The sequence below is a fragment of the Vigna umbellata genome, chromosome 3, assembly GCF_029865625.1.
Source record: "Vigna umbellata cultivar VRB3 chromosome 3, Vumbellata_1.0, whole genome shotgun sequence".
Classification (NCBI taxonomy): domain Eukaryota; kingdom Viridiplantae; phylum Streptophyta; class Magnoliopsida; order Fabales; family Fabaceae; genus Vigna; species Vigna umbellata.
This window is the reverse complement of record NC_142167.1, coordinates 20,004,963-20,019,775: the sequence shown is the minus strand read 5'-3', so window position 1 is coordinate 20,019,775 and position 14,813 is coordinate 20,004,963. Positions and strand designations below refer to the sequence as shown.

The window sequence follows — 14,813 nt, the reverse complement described above, 5'->3', positions numbered from 1 at the left end:
ATGAAAGTGGAAGGGTTGAGAGGAATGAGGAAGGTGAACAAGAGTTGTTTTTTTTTGTTTTGAGAATGAAAATTATTAAAATACAGTTAACCTTAAAACTTAGAATTTTTGATATATGAGGATGTTTTTGTCTACTAAAATCTGGTACACCTTGATAAAATGTATCAACTGAAAACAGACTTACGTGCGTTAGCAAATATTTATATGTATATATATGTATGGTTTTCGTGTATAATGTTTTTACATTTTTTATTTTTCTGTAGTTTAATTTCATCGTTATTATTTTATTAATAACCGTTTTCTTAAATTTTCATTGAATATATTCATATATATATATATATATATATATAATTATTGTTAATTCAAGTTATTGTCACTAGTTTTATAAAAATACTTATGAACAGGGAGGTTATTGATTGAAGTTTTATTGAATTTCTATTTTTTCTAAAAGATTTTGAACAAAAATATTGCGGGTTGATAAAAATATATATAATATTTACTTATTAAAGATTTTAATTATATAAAGTTTAGCATTTATGGAAATTGGCCATTCATATTTTTATTGTTGCTGTGCTCCCGCTCAAATTCAGGTTTAGGCTTATTTAAAGCAATTCCTCTCTGATATTATTGCGCGGGCACTTCCACTGTTCCGCTAGTTTAAAAACCCATCTCAACATCGTCATCCGCCATGTCAGCATTTGGAAATTTCTAAATTATTTTTTTGTATCTTCCCATAAAATAAAATAAAATTACATAGAAAAAAAAATTTAAACCGAGACATGCCCTACAATCTCTCACCATTTTCACCATCTTCTTCACCCACTTCTCTCTCTCTCTTCACCTGCAACTCACGTCTGTCTGAGAGAAAACGAAACTCTCACTCTATGTGATAATCATATCTCAAAGCTTCAAAGCAGACAAACAAAAAAGAAAAAGAAAAAGAGAGGAAATAGAACTAAATGTTCTTCGACTTTTCTTTCCATCGCCATGTGAGTTCTGACACATTCTATTCTTCTTCTCGTGTTCTCTCTTTAATTCATATTTTTGCTGCTTTCTATTGACTCACCAACTCGGTGAGTCAACTCATGGCCTCGCCCTCACGTGCAAGGAGCAGCTCGCCATTTTCGCACCGCAAATCCTCTACTCCTCACTCCTCATCCTCATCCACTTCTTCCGTCACCAACGGACGCGTAATGCCTCGCTCCTGTTCTTCTTCCACGTCGTCGTTTTACAACTCCGGCGGCGGTGGCGGTCCGTCCATGACTCCGAGTCGCGGTCGCAGCGATTCAATCGGCTATGGTTACGGTAATCCTTCGCCGGTGGAGTTCGGAATGGAGGACGAGGTGATCATGGAGCCGGTGGATCCTTCCAGGTCTCGGGATAGCATTTCGGTCACGATTCGGTTCAGGCCGTTGAGGTAATGCTTAGATCTGTAGCTATAAAATCAGATCCATTAGCTGTGAGTTTTAGAGAAACCGAATCGTTCGGTTTGTTTCTATCTTTTCCGCGTTGATTTATCTGTGATCGCATGAGTGTTACGGTGTTGTGTGGCTGTAGTGAAAGAGAGTACCATAGAGGAGACGAGATCGCGTGGTATGCGGATGGTGACAAGATTGTGAGAAACGAGTATAATCCAGCTACTGCTTATGCATTTGGTATTTTCATTTTGAACTCCTCTTCATTTGATTTTTTGTGGAACTAGTAGAGAGCAATTGGGTTTTTGGTCTTTGTGTAGAAAATTATGGATATGGATGTTAGAATTCTGAATTGATTTGTGACAGATAGAGTGTTCGGACCGCATACAAATTCCGACGAGGTGTACGAAGTAGCTGCCAAACCTGTTGTGAAGTCTGCCATGGATGGTGTAAACGGTATGAACTCTGGATTCAAGACAATTTTTCACAACGGGATGTGATGCCTCTCTGGCAGTGTCCCATTTAGTGGCAATTGTAGAGTCGTTCTATTTCTTTGATGGAAGCTGCTTCAGTTTCCACTGATGCATATAGTTAATAGCTAGATTTCAATGGTTAATACGTACTGGTTATGTGTTTAGTGCTGTTGGAGTTTTCTGGGTTTAGAAGATAACTTATGATAAACATTGCAGGAACTGTGTTTGCATACGGTGTGACGAGTAGTGGTAAGACACATACTATGCATGTAAGTGTCACCTTTAAAATTAATGTACTGATTTGAATCTTGTATACTATGAAAGTCAAATGTCTATGTTTTATCTCTTCATTATATTTAACCATATAGTCAGTCGTTTGAATTAGTAAATTATGCAGATATTTATTACGGGTTATCGTCTTCCTGCTCTCTCCGATTCAAACCTGTCTGACTATTTAGAAATCGTTTTGTTTGAATTTAACTTTAGCATAAGGATTTAATTAAATACACTGGGATTAATTTTTATATATTATTATTATTATTACACGATTGGAAATTATGCTAGATATGATTTTTGAGACAGTTATTTGAACAATTAATTGAGTTACCTTACATATTAATTTGTGATTGAACAACAATATATAAATCTTTTTCACTCATTGTATGAGCTATTTTCTCATATTTAATTATGTTTTTTCCACCTTTATCCATATCTCTTAATATCTTCATTAAGTGCGTGTTGGTTCAGCCTATTTTGGGAAAAAAAATAAATATCAATGAAGTGACAATAATTTTGGCATTTTAATGAAGGTAAGTTAGTCAAATGTGTATTTTCTTGTTATTAGTGTTATTTTATATTTTTTATCCTTTTGAGTGAATAACCTTTACCGGTGGGTATTTTGAACGAAAGGGAGTAGTTATTTTGTGTCGTAGTTTATTTGTCAATTGTGAGGTCTTTTTGATGAATTACTAATTTTTTCTGTTTTCAATTTTCTAATACAGTAAAACATGTTACATGAAAGCAACTTTCTTTTAAGCCTTTACTTTTTATATTATTTTGTTCGATGATTCTTTGGCAAACGGTAAAGAAGTTTCGGGGGAACTTTTAACTCTATAAACTTACTTACGGTTGAGATCGATATTTTACGGATAGCAGGAGATATTTAGTTGTCATTTCTTACACGTTTTAGTGAATTATCACTGTGCACTACATTAGTTATCAGTTATCATTTTACAAACAACAAATGCCACAAGTTCCTTGTCATTCATCTTAGAAGTTAATAATTTACGTGGCACTTGAGGGACATAAGTACTGGTGATCGAATTAAAAGAAGTACAACTAAAAGTTTTATTTTAATGTATTGAACAGAATTTTTGTATTAGTTTGAAGGTCCAATTCATTAACAGAAAATATAGATTTTATTCATATAAAGATACAATAATTGCTTTGTAAAGGGTCAGTTAAACTGAAACTTTCGAGAACTGAAACTTGCGATTTGAGAGCAGATTATTAATTATCATATGAAACTAGCAGCCATTTTTATGGTTGTGTTGCTTGTTACATATCATATGGTTTCAAGTAGATGTAGTGTAATTCAGTATTGCAACTTTGTACGTTCAATTTTGAAATTCAGTAGCATGATTTGGGATTCAAATTTTTGGATGACTCTAAAGTCTTACGACTATTTACAATAACATATTTATTGTTTCCCTTTCCAATTCATTCATTCCTAGAATCTTCTTCATTGTGTACTTTTATAAATTTACTTGATCTTTAAAGTTGTGTTTCTTATTTGCATTTTAAAAATGATATTTGCAGGGAGACCAGAATTGTCCTGGTATCATACCGCTGGCTATCAAAGATGTTTTCAGCATTATCCAAGATGTGAGCTTTCATGCTAACTTAGTAAATGTTGATGAAGTCTTTGTTATTTGTGGGTTTATTTAGAAGTACTTGTGTGGCTCTGACCATTGCTATTCACTACAATATCGTGCTTTGAACTATAGGCAGTGTCTTTTGTATATGTTATTATCAGTTCTCTATTATTTTGTGTGCCGTACTTGTGGCCAAGTAGGCATCTACTTACCTTGCACACCATTTATCCCCCAGAATACATTAGTTGTACGTCTTGACTCTTGATTGATAAGTCAGTACTTGTTTTATTTAAATGACTACTTTTGAATAACTAATTGCTTTTAATGCAGACTCCAGGAAGAGAGTTCTTACTCCGTGTTTCCTATCTAGAAATATACAATGAGGTAAAAATGGAACAAACTGTGTTCACACATCCCACCTTCTGTGCTCTGAACACGGTTTAAAACATAGTTCATCACTAAATGCAGCACTTTAGGCCTTACCTCAATTATATTTTTCTATGATCTGCATTTTGAGATACTGATTATCACGTTACATGTTATACTGTCTGATATATTTCTTCTTTTTCTTTTTTGTTTTAATAGATGTTTTCCTGTTTCTGCTTGTCAGGTGATAAATGATTTGCTCGACCCTACTGGCCAAAATTTACGTGTTAGAGAAGATGCACAGGTTTCTTACTTATTTTTAGTTAATTGAAATTAAAATTATTTATACCAGTTCTTCCCAAATTTTAAAATGAACTCTTTTCTACACTGTTCTCAATTGTCTTTCAATAGGCAAATGGATATTTATAGTTGCCTTTGAAACGTGGCATGGCATGTATAAGAACTTTTATTTTAGAAGTTTGTTTGATAGAGCTAACATTCCTGTTAAAATTTCCACCGAGATAATTCAAGGACACCATCTGTTATTAGAAGAACATATAGAAATTTCTTTACTTTGAACTTCTCAAAGAATTCTTGTTTTCTTAAGGCTAGTTGTAGTCGTGACCAAGGATATATGTTCGCATGTATTTCAGGGAACATATGTGGAGGGTATAAAGGAAGAAGTTGTTTTGTCACCTGGACATGCCCTTTCCTTTATTGCTGCTGGGGAAGGTTAAAGTTGATACCGAGAGTTACATTTGCCTGTGTTTTTAATAATAAAGCTCTCATGGTTAATTGTTGGTTAAATGTTACTTTATTAATGAGGATGTTATATAATGGCAGAGCATCGTCATGTTGGATCAAATAATTTTAATCTTTTCAGCAGCCGAAGTCACACGATTTTTACACTTGTAAGCATTCTTGGAATTACAGTATCGAAATTTTGTGTTGTAGCAACATGTGTACACGGTGTCTTATTTCCAAAGGAAATATATCTACATCACAGCATGAGGCCTCAGGATTTTTAATGGCTAAGTTGGACTCAAATTATGCTTACATGCTGCATTTATTACGTACTGGTTAAATGTTTAATTTTTCCTCAGCTAATGTATTTGGATTCCTGGACCTTGGTAAGCCATTTTTTCTTTCAATGCTAATCTGCATTGTTATTGCTATCCAATTCATTTGCAGATGATTGAAAGCAGTGCCCACGGTGAAGATTATGACGGAGTGGTCTTCTCTCAGCTTGTATGTGAACATTATTAAGAAGTTTTCAGATAACATGCATACATACATTGCCTACTATTCTTATTTTTGTACTTGCATTCTTCGATTAGAACTTGATCGATCTTGCGGGATCTGAGAGCTCAAAAACTGAAACTACTGGATTAAGAAGAAAAGAAGGATCTTACATAAACAAAAGTCTTCTGACACTTGGAACAGTAGGTGTCATTTCCTATATTTGTTGTCTATTATTAATGTTATGATTTTCTTTTTGGGAGACCTGATCACTAGTTAGATAATTTACTGTTTCTCTTTTTGCCAAAGATCACAAATTCCGCCTCCTGAAAGCCTTGATTTTATGGTTTCAATTTAAAGGTTATTGGAAAATTAAGTGAAGGGAAAGCATCTCATGTTCCATATCGTGACTCAAAGCTTACTCGCCTCCTGCAGTCTTCGCTTAGTGGACATGGCCATGTTTCGGTGAGTTTGGGATTCTACTACACCTTTAATGATAAAAAATCTTTATCTGTTTTTGGTGTCCCTTTTTATTTTACACAGTTGTTGAGACATCTTGGACCTAAAAAATCAGTCTTAAAGTGGTTGTTAATTTGAATACGAATAATAAATTTCCATTATAACCATTTTTTTGTACATTCAACATATTCTAAGGATAGAGGAATACATTATTGAGTGTTCTATTTCAATAGACCATAAATATTAGAATCTTACAATTTGCAATTCATATCAAATGATGAATAGCGGCATTTAGAATCATTTGATAGCTTAGCTGTATGGATTGGTGTAATTCTGCATGATTCTGCAACTTAGTTATTTCTTTTTCTTTACCTTTCCTCGTCAATGAAATAAAGAAGTTAAACTTTAAATTGTAAAGAGGAACTGAGGAAACCCTATTGAAATGCTTTCTAGTTTATCAGTTTCATCCTCTATTTTTATTCTTTTGAAATAGTTTTCAGACATTACTTACTCATTCTATTACTATACACTAAATTTGGCTGTCTAATTGCTGTTGTCAATCTTTTGAAATAAAGGCTTCACTAAAAAATTACATGATTTTTGTTTTTCTGACAATTATGGTTACGTAGCAGTTTTGTAATTTTAAATTTATTATACTAAGCATTATACATCTTTTAGCATTTATATGAAACCTTTCGAGATTTTTCTTTTTATTTGCTTCTTGTATTTATTGATTTGGTATGAACTATGATTCAGAATTAACATGACAATTTCAATTTGAACCCCAGTTTATTGCAATAGATTCTTGAAATAGGGCATGGTCTTTTGAAACTCTTTCCATTCTCTTTATTCACCATAATGGATGTATTTGAACAAAGTATGTTAGAATGTCTGCATGAGCACCATTGCACCATATTAATGTCGTCTTTAACATGGAAATTTCAGCTTATTTGCACCGTAACTCCAGCGTCCAGTAATATGGAAGAAACTCATAATACCTTGAAGTTTGCTAGCAGGGCAAAGAGAGTAGAGATATATGCCTCACGTAATAAGGTCCGGTTCATTTTTTTGTGTTCTCTGAAGATCTATTAATTAGCCACATAACAGTCTGGCTATTATTCATAAAATGAACTAGGTGACTATTATCATGCCGGTGAGGTTTTGATTGACTATTGAATATTTTGTTGAAACAGATTATTGACGAAAAATCTCTAATTAAGAAATACCAGAGAGAAATTTCTGTCCTTAAACATGAACTTGATCATCTTAAGAAGGGAATGCAACTTGGTGTCAATCACGAGGAGATCATGAGCTTAAAACAAAAGGTTTTTAGCTTGCCCTGAATTGTTTAATTTTTCATTTCTTAATCGGGTTTTTTGTATTTGTGTTCGAGATCTGATTCTTATTTGGTACAATTGACATGAGTAGTTGGAAGAAGGTCAAGTTAAAATGCAGTCAAGATTGGAAGAAGAGGAAGAAGCGAAGGTTGCTCTTATGAGTCGGATCCAGAAGCTAACAAAGCTCATTCTGGTTTCATCAAAGAATGCAATTCCGGGATATGTAACTGAAGCTACCAGTCACCATCAGAGTCACTCTGTTGGTGAGGATGATGTGAGTTTTTCCTTCAATTGGTGTGAAATGTGTTTGACTGCTTTTTAAATTAATAACCATTCTAAAAGTGCAAGTACTTTAAGCTCCTAGTCATGATGTAATGCAATATTTTTGTGCAGATTGAGTTTCTCATTCTAAATCTGGCCACCTCGTGATCGTGTAGCTCATTTTAGTCTTAGTTAATTCTTTGCACCTACGGGTGGATATAAGTTGGGTTTGAATGTTTTAGCGTGACTTAGTTCTGAAATTTAGGACACAATCAGTTTAAACGATCTTTGAATTAAATATACTTTTATGAAAGAGTCGAGCCTGGCTTTATAGTAGGTCTTACTTTACCTGAGCCTGCCTGATAGAGGCTAGGCCATTGACCTCCACAAGCAGTTGTGGCCAATTTTCATCCCCACTCCCAATATATTGAAGTGTAAATATTTGTAATGAAGTGGTCAAGTATTTTATCCTTGCTACAGTTTTCTTGGTAAAAATAAATAAATTTAACCCTTGGTAAATCTAGCATAAGCTTTGCCCATATTTCAAGCACAAATGGCGTTCTCGTGAGGGGTATGCGATATTCAAGCCTCTACTTCTTTACGCTTTCAGGCTCAGTTGGTTATTGACTTCTTAATTATATGAATTAAAGTATTTTGCTATTATCAGAAAGATATCTTCCTTCCATATAAATCTAGCTTATTCCTTTTTCTTCCAGAATTATGATGCCCTACGTGATGGATCACTTTTGATTGAAAGTGAGAGTCAAAAAGATGTTTCCACTGTGTCATCTGATCTGTCTCATGATGTTAGACATATGAGATCGTCAAGTAGACGGAATGAAGAACTCTCCCCAACTAGCAGTATCATCACTGAACCAATACGACTACCAGCGGTAGATTTATGTTCCCATTCCCCCTCAACAATGTGTTTGCTTGTCTCATTCCATAATCTGCATATTAAATGCCTCATCTGCGTAAATGTGTCATAGTCCTGGCTAAAATAATGCATAGTGAAATTGTTAGAGGGCCTATCTAAATTTCAAAAGCTAGTGAAAACCTCATACTCATTCGATGCCGTCATCGTGGGGTTCCCTTGTGACTTATGATCGATTTCTATATGTGTGTGTACATATATATATATATTTTATATGTAAATACTGATACAATATCCTTCGCTGCGATGTTTCTAAAAAAGTATTGCCTTTTTTATGACTTATTTTATCTCACTGTATTTTCATTCTTCAAAAGTGTTGGCTTTTATTAAATCTCCTTTCTAACTGCATATTAAATTGTAGGGAGGGATGACAATGTCTGATGAGATGGATCTTCTTGTCGAGCAAGTCAAAATGCTTGCTGGAGATATCGCTTTCAGTACCAGCACTCTGAAACGCTTAATGGAGCAGTCTATAAATGATCCTGAAAGCTCCAAAATACAGGTATCCTGCGAACCTTTCGAACATATTGGTAGATGCGGAGCAGAACTAATAAAGTATTTGCGATAATTTAATTTTTCCGTAAAAACAAGGAATTCAGAGTAGTGGCGGATGTGCTAAAGTATGACTTGGAAATCATGCGTGTGTACCTCGTACTCTACGTTTTTCATGGCAGGAAGAATTTAGCTCAGGAAGTTACCAAATTTTCAGTGCAGAACGCAATGATGGAGTTGGAAGCCCTTATGCGACTCCTTCCTTCTCAAATTTTTTATTTATTACTTAAAAAAAAATACTTTTACTATTTTTATTAAAGTATTGCAGCACGCTTATTTCATATAGTGTGTGCAATATCGAAAATTATGATAAAATAAATTTTCTTTTCTGTTTGTGCAATTAAAAAAGTGCTTATAATATATCCCATAAATATGAATCTACAAGTATTACGTAATTACACCTGAAACCACTGACTGCACATGTTTCTACAAACTTATGTACGCACATTTTTTAAGTGACCTCGACGCTCCATGTTACAACAAGTTCTGTACCTAACTCTAATTGATATGACACTTCGCAGATTTAAGTTTTTTGGTAGAAACCCTTTATATGAAATCTGAATTTCTTTTTACAGATTGAGAACTTAGAGCAAGAGATCCAAGCAAAAAGGAAGCAAATGAGCATTTTAGAGCAAAGAATAATTGAGAGTGGTGAATCTTCCGTAGCTAACTCTTCTCTGATTGAAATGCAGCAGGTGGCTATTTTGATATTGAAATTCTTTGGTATTCTAACATCTGGAAAGTTGTATTTCTATAAATGCTTCAATAAAGGTAATTTTTAATTTTTGATTTCTTTGGTGTTTTGTTACAGACAATCTCAAGGTTAATGACGCAGTGTGATGAAAAGGCCTTTGAGCTGGAGGTATGTCTATTATTCATCACTAGTCATCAATTTATTTCCATTACGTTTGTACCCTCTGATATTTTCCAGCTAATTTCTTTGATATAATACGGATTATGAGTTTATGAATTTATCTAGTCAATGATTATTAGCTTACAATAATTTAGAATTTTTAATATATCTCTATAGATAAAATCGGCAGACAACCGTGTCCTTCAAGAACAGTTAGATAATAAGGTTTGTGTTTATCTTTTTGGTTGTTTTCTTCATCCTTTAAGTTAAAGATGCAATAGAAACCGCTTATTGCTACGAGAATCTTGACACCCCTTCTTTTGTTATTTTGTTGACAGTGTTCTGAAAATAGAGAATTGCAGGAAAAGGTGAGGCTGCTAGAGCAGCAACTTGCAACAGTCCCAATTGGTACCTCGTTAGTGATTGCTGATCAGTGTACATTTGGAGAACACATTGATGAGCTGAAAAGGAAAATACAATCCCAGGTAACTATTAATTCATTCTTTTGAAGCCCCATGGTTAAGAGGATTACGTGCTTTATAAATCCTTACATTAGGTTTTTGTTTTTCCCTTGGTTACTGCTTCCCTACTTCTCTTCGTACTTCCTCTGTCTTCAGTTTGTTAGTTACAAGTTCTAAAATGAAGTATTATTATTTAAAATTAATTTTAAGGATTCTGTGGAAACTAGATATTTGAAGTTACTAGAATTAGCAATGGTTTAGTTTTTTTGTCCAATTTGCAGTTTTGCTTTGATTGAATTGCCTGTCATATTTATTCACTATTCAGGAGATTGAAAACGAAAAGCTGAAGCTCGAACAGGTTCAATTATCAGAAGAGAATAGCGGGTTGCATGTTCAGAATCAGAAACTCTCTGAAGAGGCTTCTTATGCCAAAGAACTGGCTTCTGCTGCTGCTGTGGAGTTGAAAAATTTAGCTGGGGAAGTTACTAAACTTTCATTGCAGAACGCAAAATTGGAAAAGGAATTGATGGCTGCGCGAGACCAGGCTAACACTCGAAATTCTGTTGTACAAACAGCTAATGGTGTTGGCCGCAAATACAATGATGCAAGATCTGGGAGGAAGGGGAGAATTTCTGGCCGTGCTAATGAAAATTTCGGAGCTGGTATGGATGAGTTTGAGTCATGGAATCTTGACGCTAATGATCTGAGGATGGAATTGCAAGCTAGGAGACAGCGAGAGGCAGCTCTTGAGGCTGCATTATCTGAGAAGGAATTTCTGGAAGACGAATACAGGAAAAAGGTTGAAGAGGCCAAAAAAAGAGAAGCCTCGCTGGAGAATGATTTAGCAAATATGTGGGTTCTTGTGGCTAAGTTAAAGAAAGAAGGGACTGCCATGCCGGAATCAAACAATGATACAAAAAAATGTGATGAAGACGTTCAAGTAGACGATCTGAAAACTAATGACATTGAAAGTAGTATTGTCCCCAAGGAGCAGGTTTTAGATATATCAATACAAGAAAATGAAAAAACCAATGAAGACCCTTTGGTTGTTCGTCTTAAGGTAACACCCATAGACGTTTATCTGTTTGTTTCTTTCAACATGGAAAATGTGGAACTGGCTACTTTTATATAGATCCCAAGTATTTTATGGTGTTAGTTCTAAATGGCCATAAAATCTTCCTTGATGAACACATTTGGATGTCTAGACCTCGCTCCACATATTTTGTTTCAAAAACTACAGTTAAATAAATATTTGGTATCTTCAAAATATACTGTTAAAATTTGTACCTACATAGTTGTTTCATTATTTTTATTCTCATTATTTAATAAATATGTGAATTTGTATTAGCACACTTGGAATATATCATTAGACCAATAAAGTTATTGCTATGACCGGCTTTGCATTCAATGTTAGGAATAAAAATGCTGAAATTTTTTTGTAGTTTCCAATTTTATTGTGGACTAGTTTTGAATGTACCAAAAATTATTTAACCTAAAACTCAATTAGCAAATATTAGAATATGCTTCAGACTTCTCTCAGTACATATTATGTGAAATTCAAGATTAACCAGTGAGTGATTTACATTTTTTCTCTAAAACAATCTTTTTCAAGTTCTGAAGGACCAATGACTTTTCTACATTTTAACAGTTCTTTGTAACAAATGTTTGGTATGAAGGAGGTCTAAATTATATAGCAATGTGCAGACTGTAGAAGTATTTGGACTGCTACTTTTACCTGCATGATGAATTATCTTCATATTTTTGGTGACTAGCTCTCAGAAGGCATTGCATTCAATTTTACTGTACAGTTTTGTGGTTTGTAATTTAACAAAAGGCTCCATAGGTACACTTTTTGATCTGTAACTTCCTATTTTAGGCACGCATGCAAGAGATGAGGGAAAAAGAATTCAAGCATCTTGGCAATGGAGATACTAATTCCCATGTTTGTAAAGTATGTTTTGAGTCGTCAACCGCAGCAATTCTTCTTCCATGCCGGCATTTTTGTTGTAAGTATTTTTTTTGCCTCCATCTTTTGCAATTTCCTTGTTTTAACTCTATTTTCAGCCTGAATTGCAACCTCTTGTTTGCCATTGCAGTGTGTAAATCTTGTTCACTCGCTTGTTCTGAATGTCCAATATGCCGCACAAAAATTGCAGATAGGCTTTTTGCTTTTACTTCTTGACTCTTTAACTAAAGGTCTTGCAATTTTTCTATATACGAGCCATATTCAATTGCTGTACATTTACAAAGTTATAACATGTTTTCATTTTTGTATGTTAAAAATTTCCAGGGTTTCTCATTGAAATAATATATCTTCGCGGCCACAGGTGCAATTCTTTCATTAGAATTTTTGTATGTAAAACTGTTTGAAAGGTATGTCGATAATGTCTTTTTACTCTACCCTGGAAATTGTATAATAGGGGAGACCAAGGGGTGGGAAAAAGGAATGTAAGAGGGAAATGGAAAGGGTGTAAACAACACTGCTGAAGTACATCTGCACATAGTCTATCTATTCTTTATGTAATACAGCAGATTTTCTGTTGTATATCCTGTGTGTCTTTTCCAGAGTATAACAACTAGGTTTCCTATTTTTCCCCTTAGGATATTTGGGGTGTTTTAACAAAAATCTTGTGATACAGGGTTTTGACTTTACTTAGTAAAACATGATTCTAATTTTTTGTAGTAGCTTGAGTATTTTTGAACCCATTTAGTAGAACATTATTAATTGAAATTTACTAATTGATCGGTCGAAGGTTGTTTGTGGTTTTTATGAACGCCAATTATACCAAACTTACCAAGTTACACAGTTAAACTAAAAAGAAAAAAAAAAAAAAAAACACTACCAAATGTTAGATTGGCAGGACAAGAAAAATGTAGAATACGTATTTTGTTATCGGTGAAGGTAGTTCAGAAGTCTAAGTGCTTTTTGGAATCAAGATTATTACCCTTTTGAATGCTTTATTTTTCAAATATTTATTAAGTTTAACAACAATTTGATGTTAAAAAAAGTTTAAATATCTTTTCTCCTTCACTTAGAACTTTTCATTCTTGCCAAATACATTTTTCAGTTTTGGGAGTTAAATAACACTGTTTATGATGATGTAGTTAGGTGGATTATTTGGGACATTTTTATTAATTTATTAAAGTTTTAAGTGTATTTTTAGTCTATCAAATTTAAGTATTATTCTCTCTTTTTTTGCATTAAGATTAAAAGAGTTGTTTTTAATCCCTCGCTTTTTGATAAAATTATTCTTAATCTTTGAGGATAGACTCTTACTGCAGATGATATTCTAAGTCATAATCTACTGAATACATCTTATCAGGATTTTATTTTATTGAGTGACAACTTTTTCGAAAGATTATTAGCTTTTTTTGTTAGTTACCACATTGTAACGATTATTCTACACAGTGAGTTTGTTATGAAAAAAAAAGGATGACGTATAATTATTCATCATTGATTGCTTTTTTCTCCAAGAAACTGTGGTACTCATCTCTTATGCGACGTCTCTTCTTAATAGTTTTTGGTGAAAACTGACAATTCATTCAGAGCACATTGGAGAAGCATCTCTCATTACTTATTATAGCTAACTATGACTGAAATGCCTAAAAAGGAAGTCTGACCATATTAAAAAGTTTCTTCCAGTAAACTATCAAATTTCTCCTTACACTCCGTCATTTCGGATTTTATTTCCAGAACACACTAAATCAATTTCGAAAACATATTTACGGAATAGGAGGGTTGAGTGACTTTGTAAAGAATATTTCCAAAATAATGGGGTGCAGGAAGAAATTTGCTAGGTGCAGGAAGAAAATTGATGGGGCCAGGAAAAAAGTCCCTACAAAATTTGTAACCTAAATTGAACTAATTTTTGGGTGTTGCTCCCTCCACCATCACACCTTTCTCCCTCCACCTCCCCAATTTATTTTAATTCCAATTATATCCTCAGATTAAAATTTTTTACTTTTACTATTTTAATTTATTTCAAACCTAGTTCTCCTACTTTACTCTTGCACCCAATCTTTCCATCTCTCATTTTCGTTTAATAATTTGTCTTTCGTTTTACTCTGCAATCCAATCTGTCTTCTCCGTCTCACTTCTCCTCCTCCGTTTCTTTCTTCTTCATTTTCCTTACATTATTAAAATACATTAAAAATATATTCAAAAATAATAAATCAAAACATTTAAATTAAATTATTAAAATATTTCCAAAATAAAGAATAAACTAATAAAAGAAACCCTAAAATAAAAAACGTAACCTTTAAGACATCCTTCAACGAATGTCAAAATCTTTCAACGGATGTCAAACCTAGTTTTATTTGAAGGTTTATTTGAATACGCACCTTGAGGAAGCAAGACACACTACACCACTCCACACACTGCACTACGAGAGCGACACTGCACCACAAGATGGAGACTGCTTGATAATTCTTTCCACCACCAACCTTTGCAACTTGTAAAAGAAAGAGAGGAAGAAATATAATGTTAAAATGAAAGAAAAATATTTTACTCATAGTGGAATAGGTTGTGAATGGATAAAATTAAAAAATAACCCTAAAAATAAAATTTTACTTAGGGGCAAAATAGTAAA

The 14,813-nt window shown here is 33.6% G+C and overlaps 1 protein-coding gene across 4 annotated transcripts; it reads left to right on the top strand.

The window, feature by feature from the left end:
* Positions 1-787: 787 nt before the first annotated feature.
* LOC124835193 (kinesin-like protein KIN-7D, mitochondrial) lies at positions 788-12,909 on the top strand. 4 transcript variants are annotated; one of them, XM_088108999.1, is made up of 26 exons: positions 788-989; positions 1,115-1,417; positions 1,558-1,655; positions 1,782-1,871; positions 2,105-2,157; positions 3,707-3,772; positions 4,093-4,146; positions 4,373-4,432; positions 4,782-4,860; positions 4,972-5,039; positions 5,320-5,376; positions 5,466-5,570; positions 5,728-5,832; positions 6,772-6,879; positions 7,020-7,151; positions 7,255-7,437; positions 8,141-8,317; positions 8,720-8,860; positions 9,486-9,605; positions 9,722-9,772; positions 9,941-9,988; positions 10,102-10,248; positions 10,550-11,284; positions 12,101-12,230; positions 12,321-12,420; positions 12,515-12,909. In XM_088108999.1, exons 2-25 carry the CDS (start codon positions 1,194-1,196, stop codon positions 12,404-12,406), a joined length of 3,117 nt encoding a protein of 1,038 aa, XP_087965125.1. In that variant the 5' UTR covers positions 788-989; positions 1,115-1,193; the 3' UTR covers positions 12,407-12,420; positions 12,515-12,909. The 4 variants fall into 4 exon arrangements, with proteins under 4 accessions (XP_087965125.1, XP_047166052.2, XP_087965124.1 ...); XM_047310096.2 differs by having other exon boundaries at positions 838-1,417; XM_088108998.1 differs by lacking the exon at positions 8,141-8,317 and having other exon boundaries at positions 838-1,417.
* Positions 12,910-14,813: the final 1,904 nt, after the last annotated feature.

Excerpts from the sequence above, each read along its gene's own strand:
- LOC124835193 (XM_047310096.2), top strand. The coding sequence starts at position 1,086 with ATGGCCTCGCCCTCACGTGCAAGGAGCAGCTCGCCATTTTCGCACCGC. Across the intron at positions 7,152-7,254 it reads TCATGAGCTTAAAACAAAAG|TTGGAAGAAGGTCAAGTTAA; the intron begins GTTTTTAGCTTG and ends TGACATGAGTAG. Across the intron at positions 8,318-8,719 it reads AACCAATACGACTACCAGCG|GGAGGGATGACAATGTCTGA; the intron begins GTAGATTTATGT and ends ATTAAATTGTAG.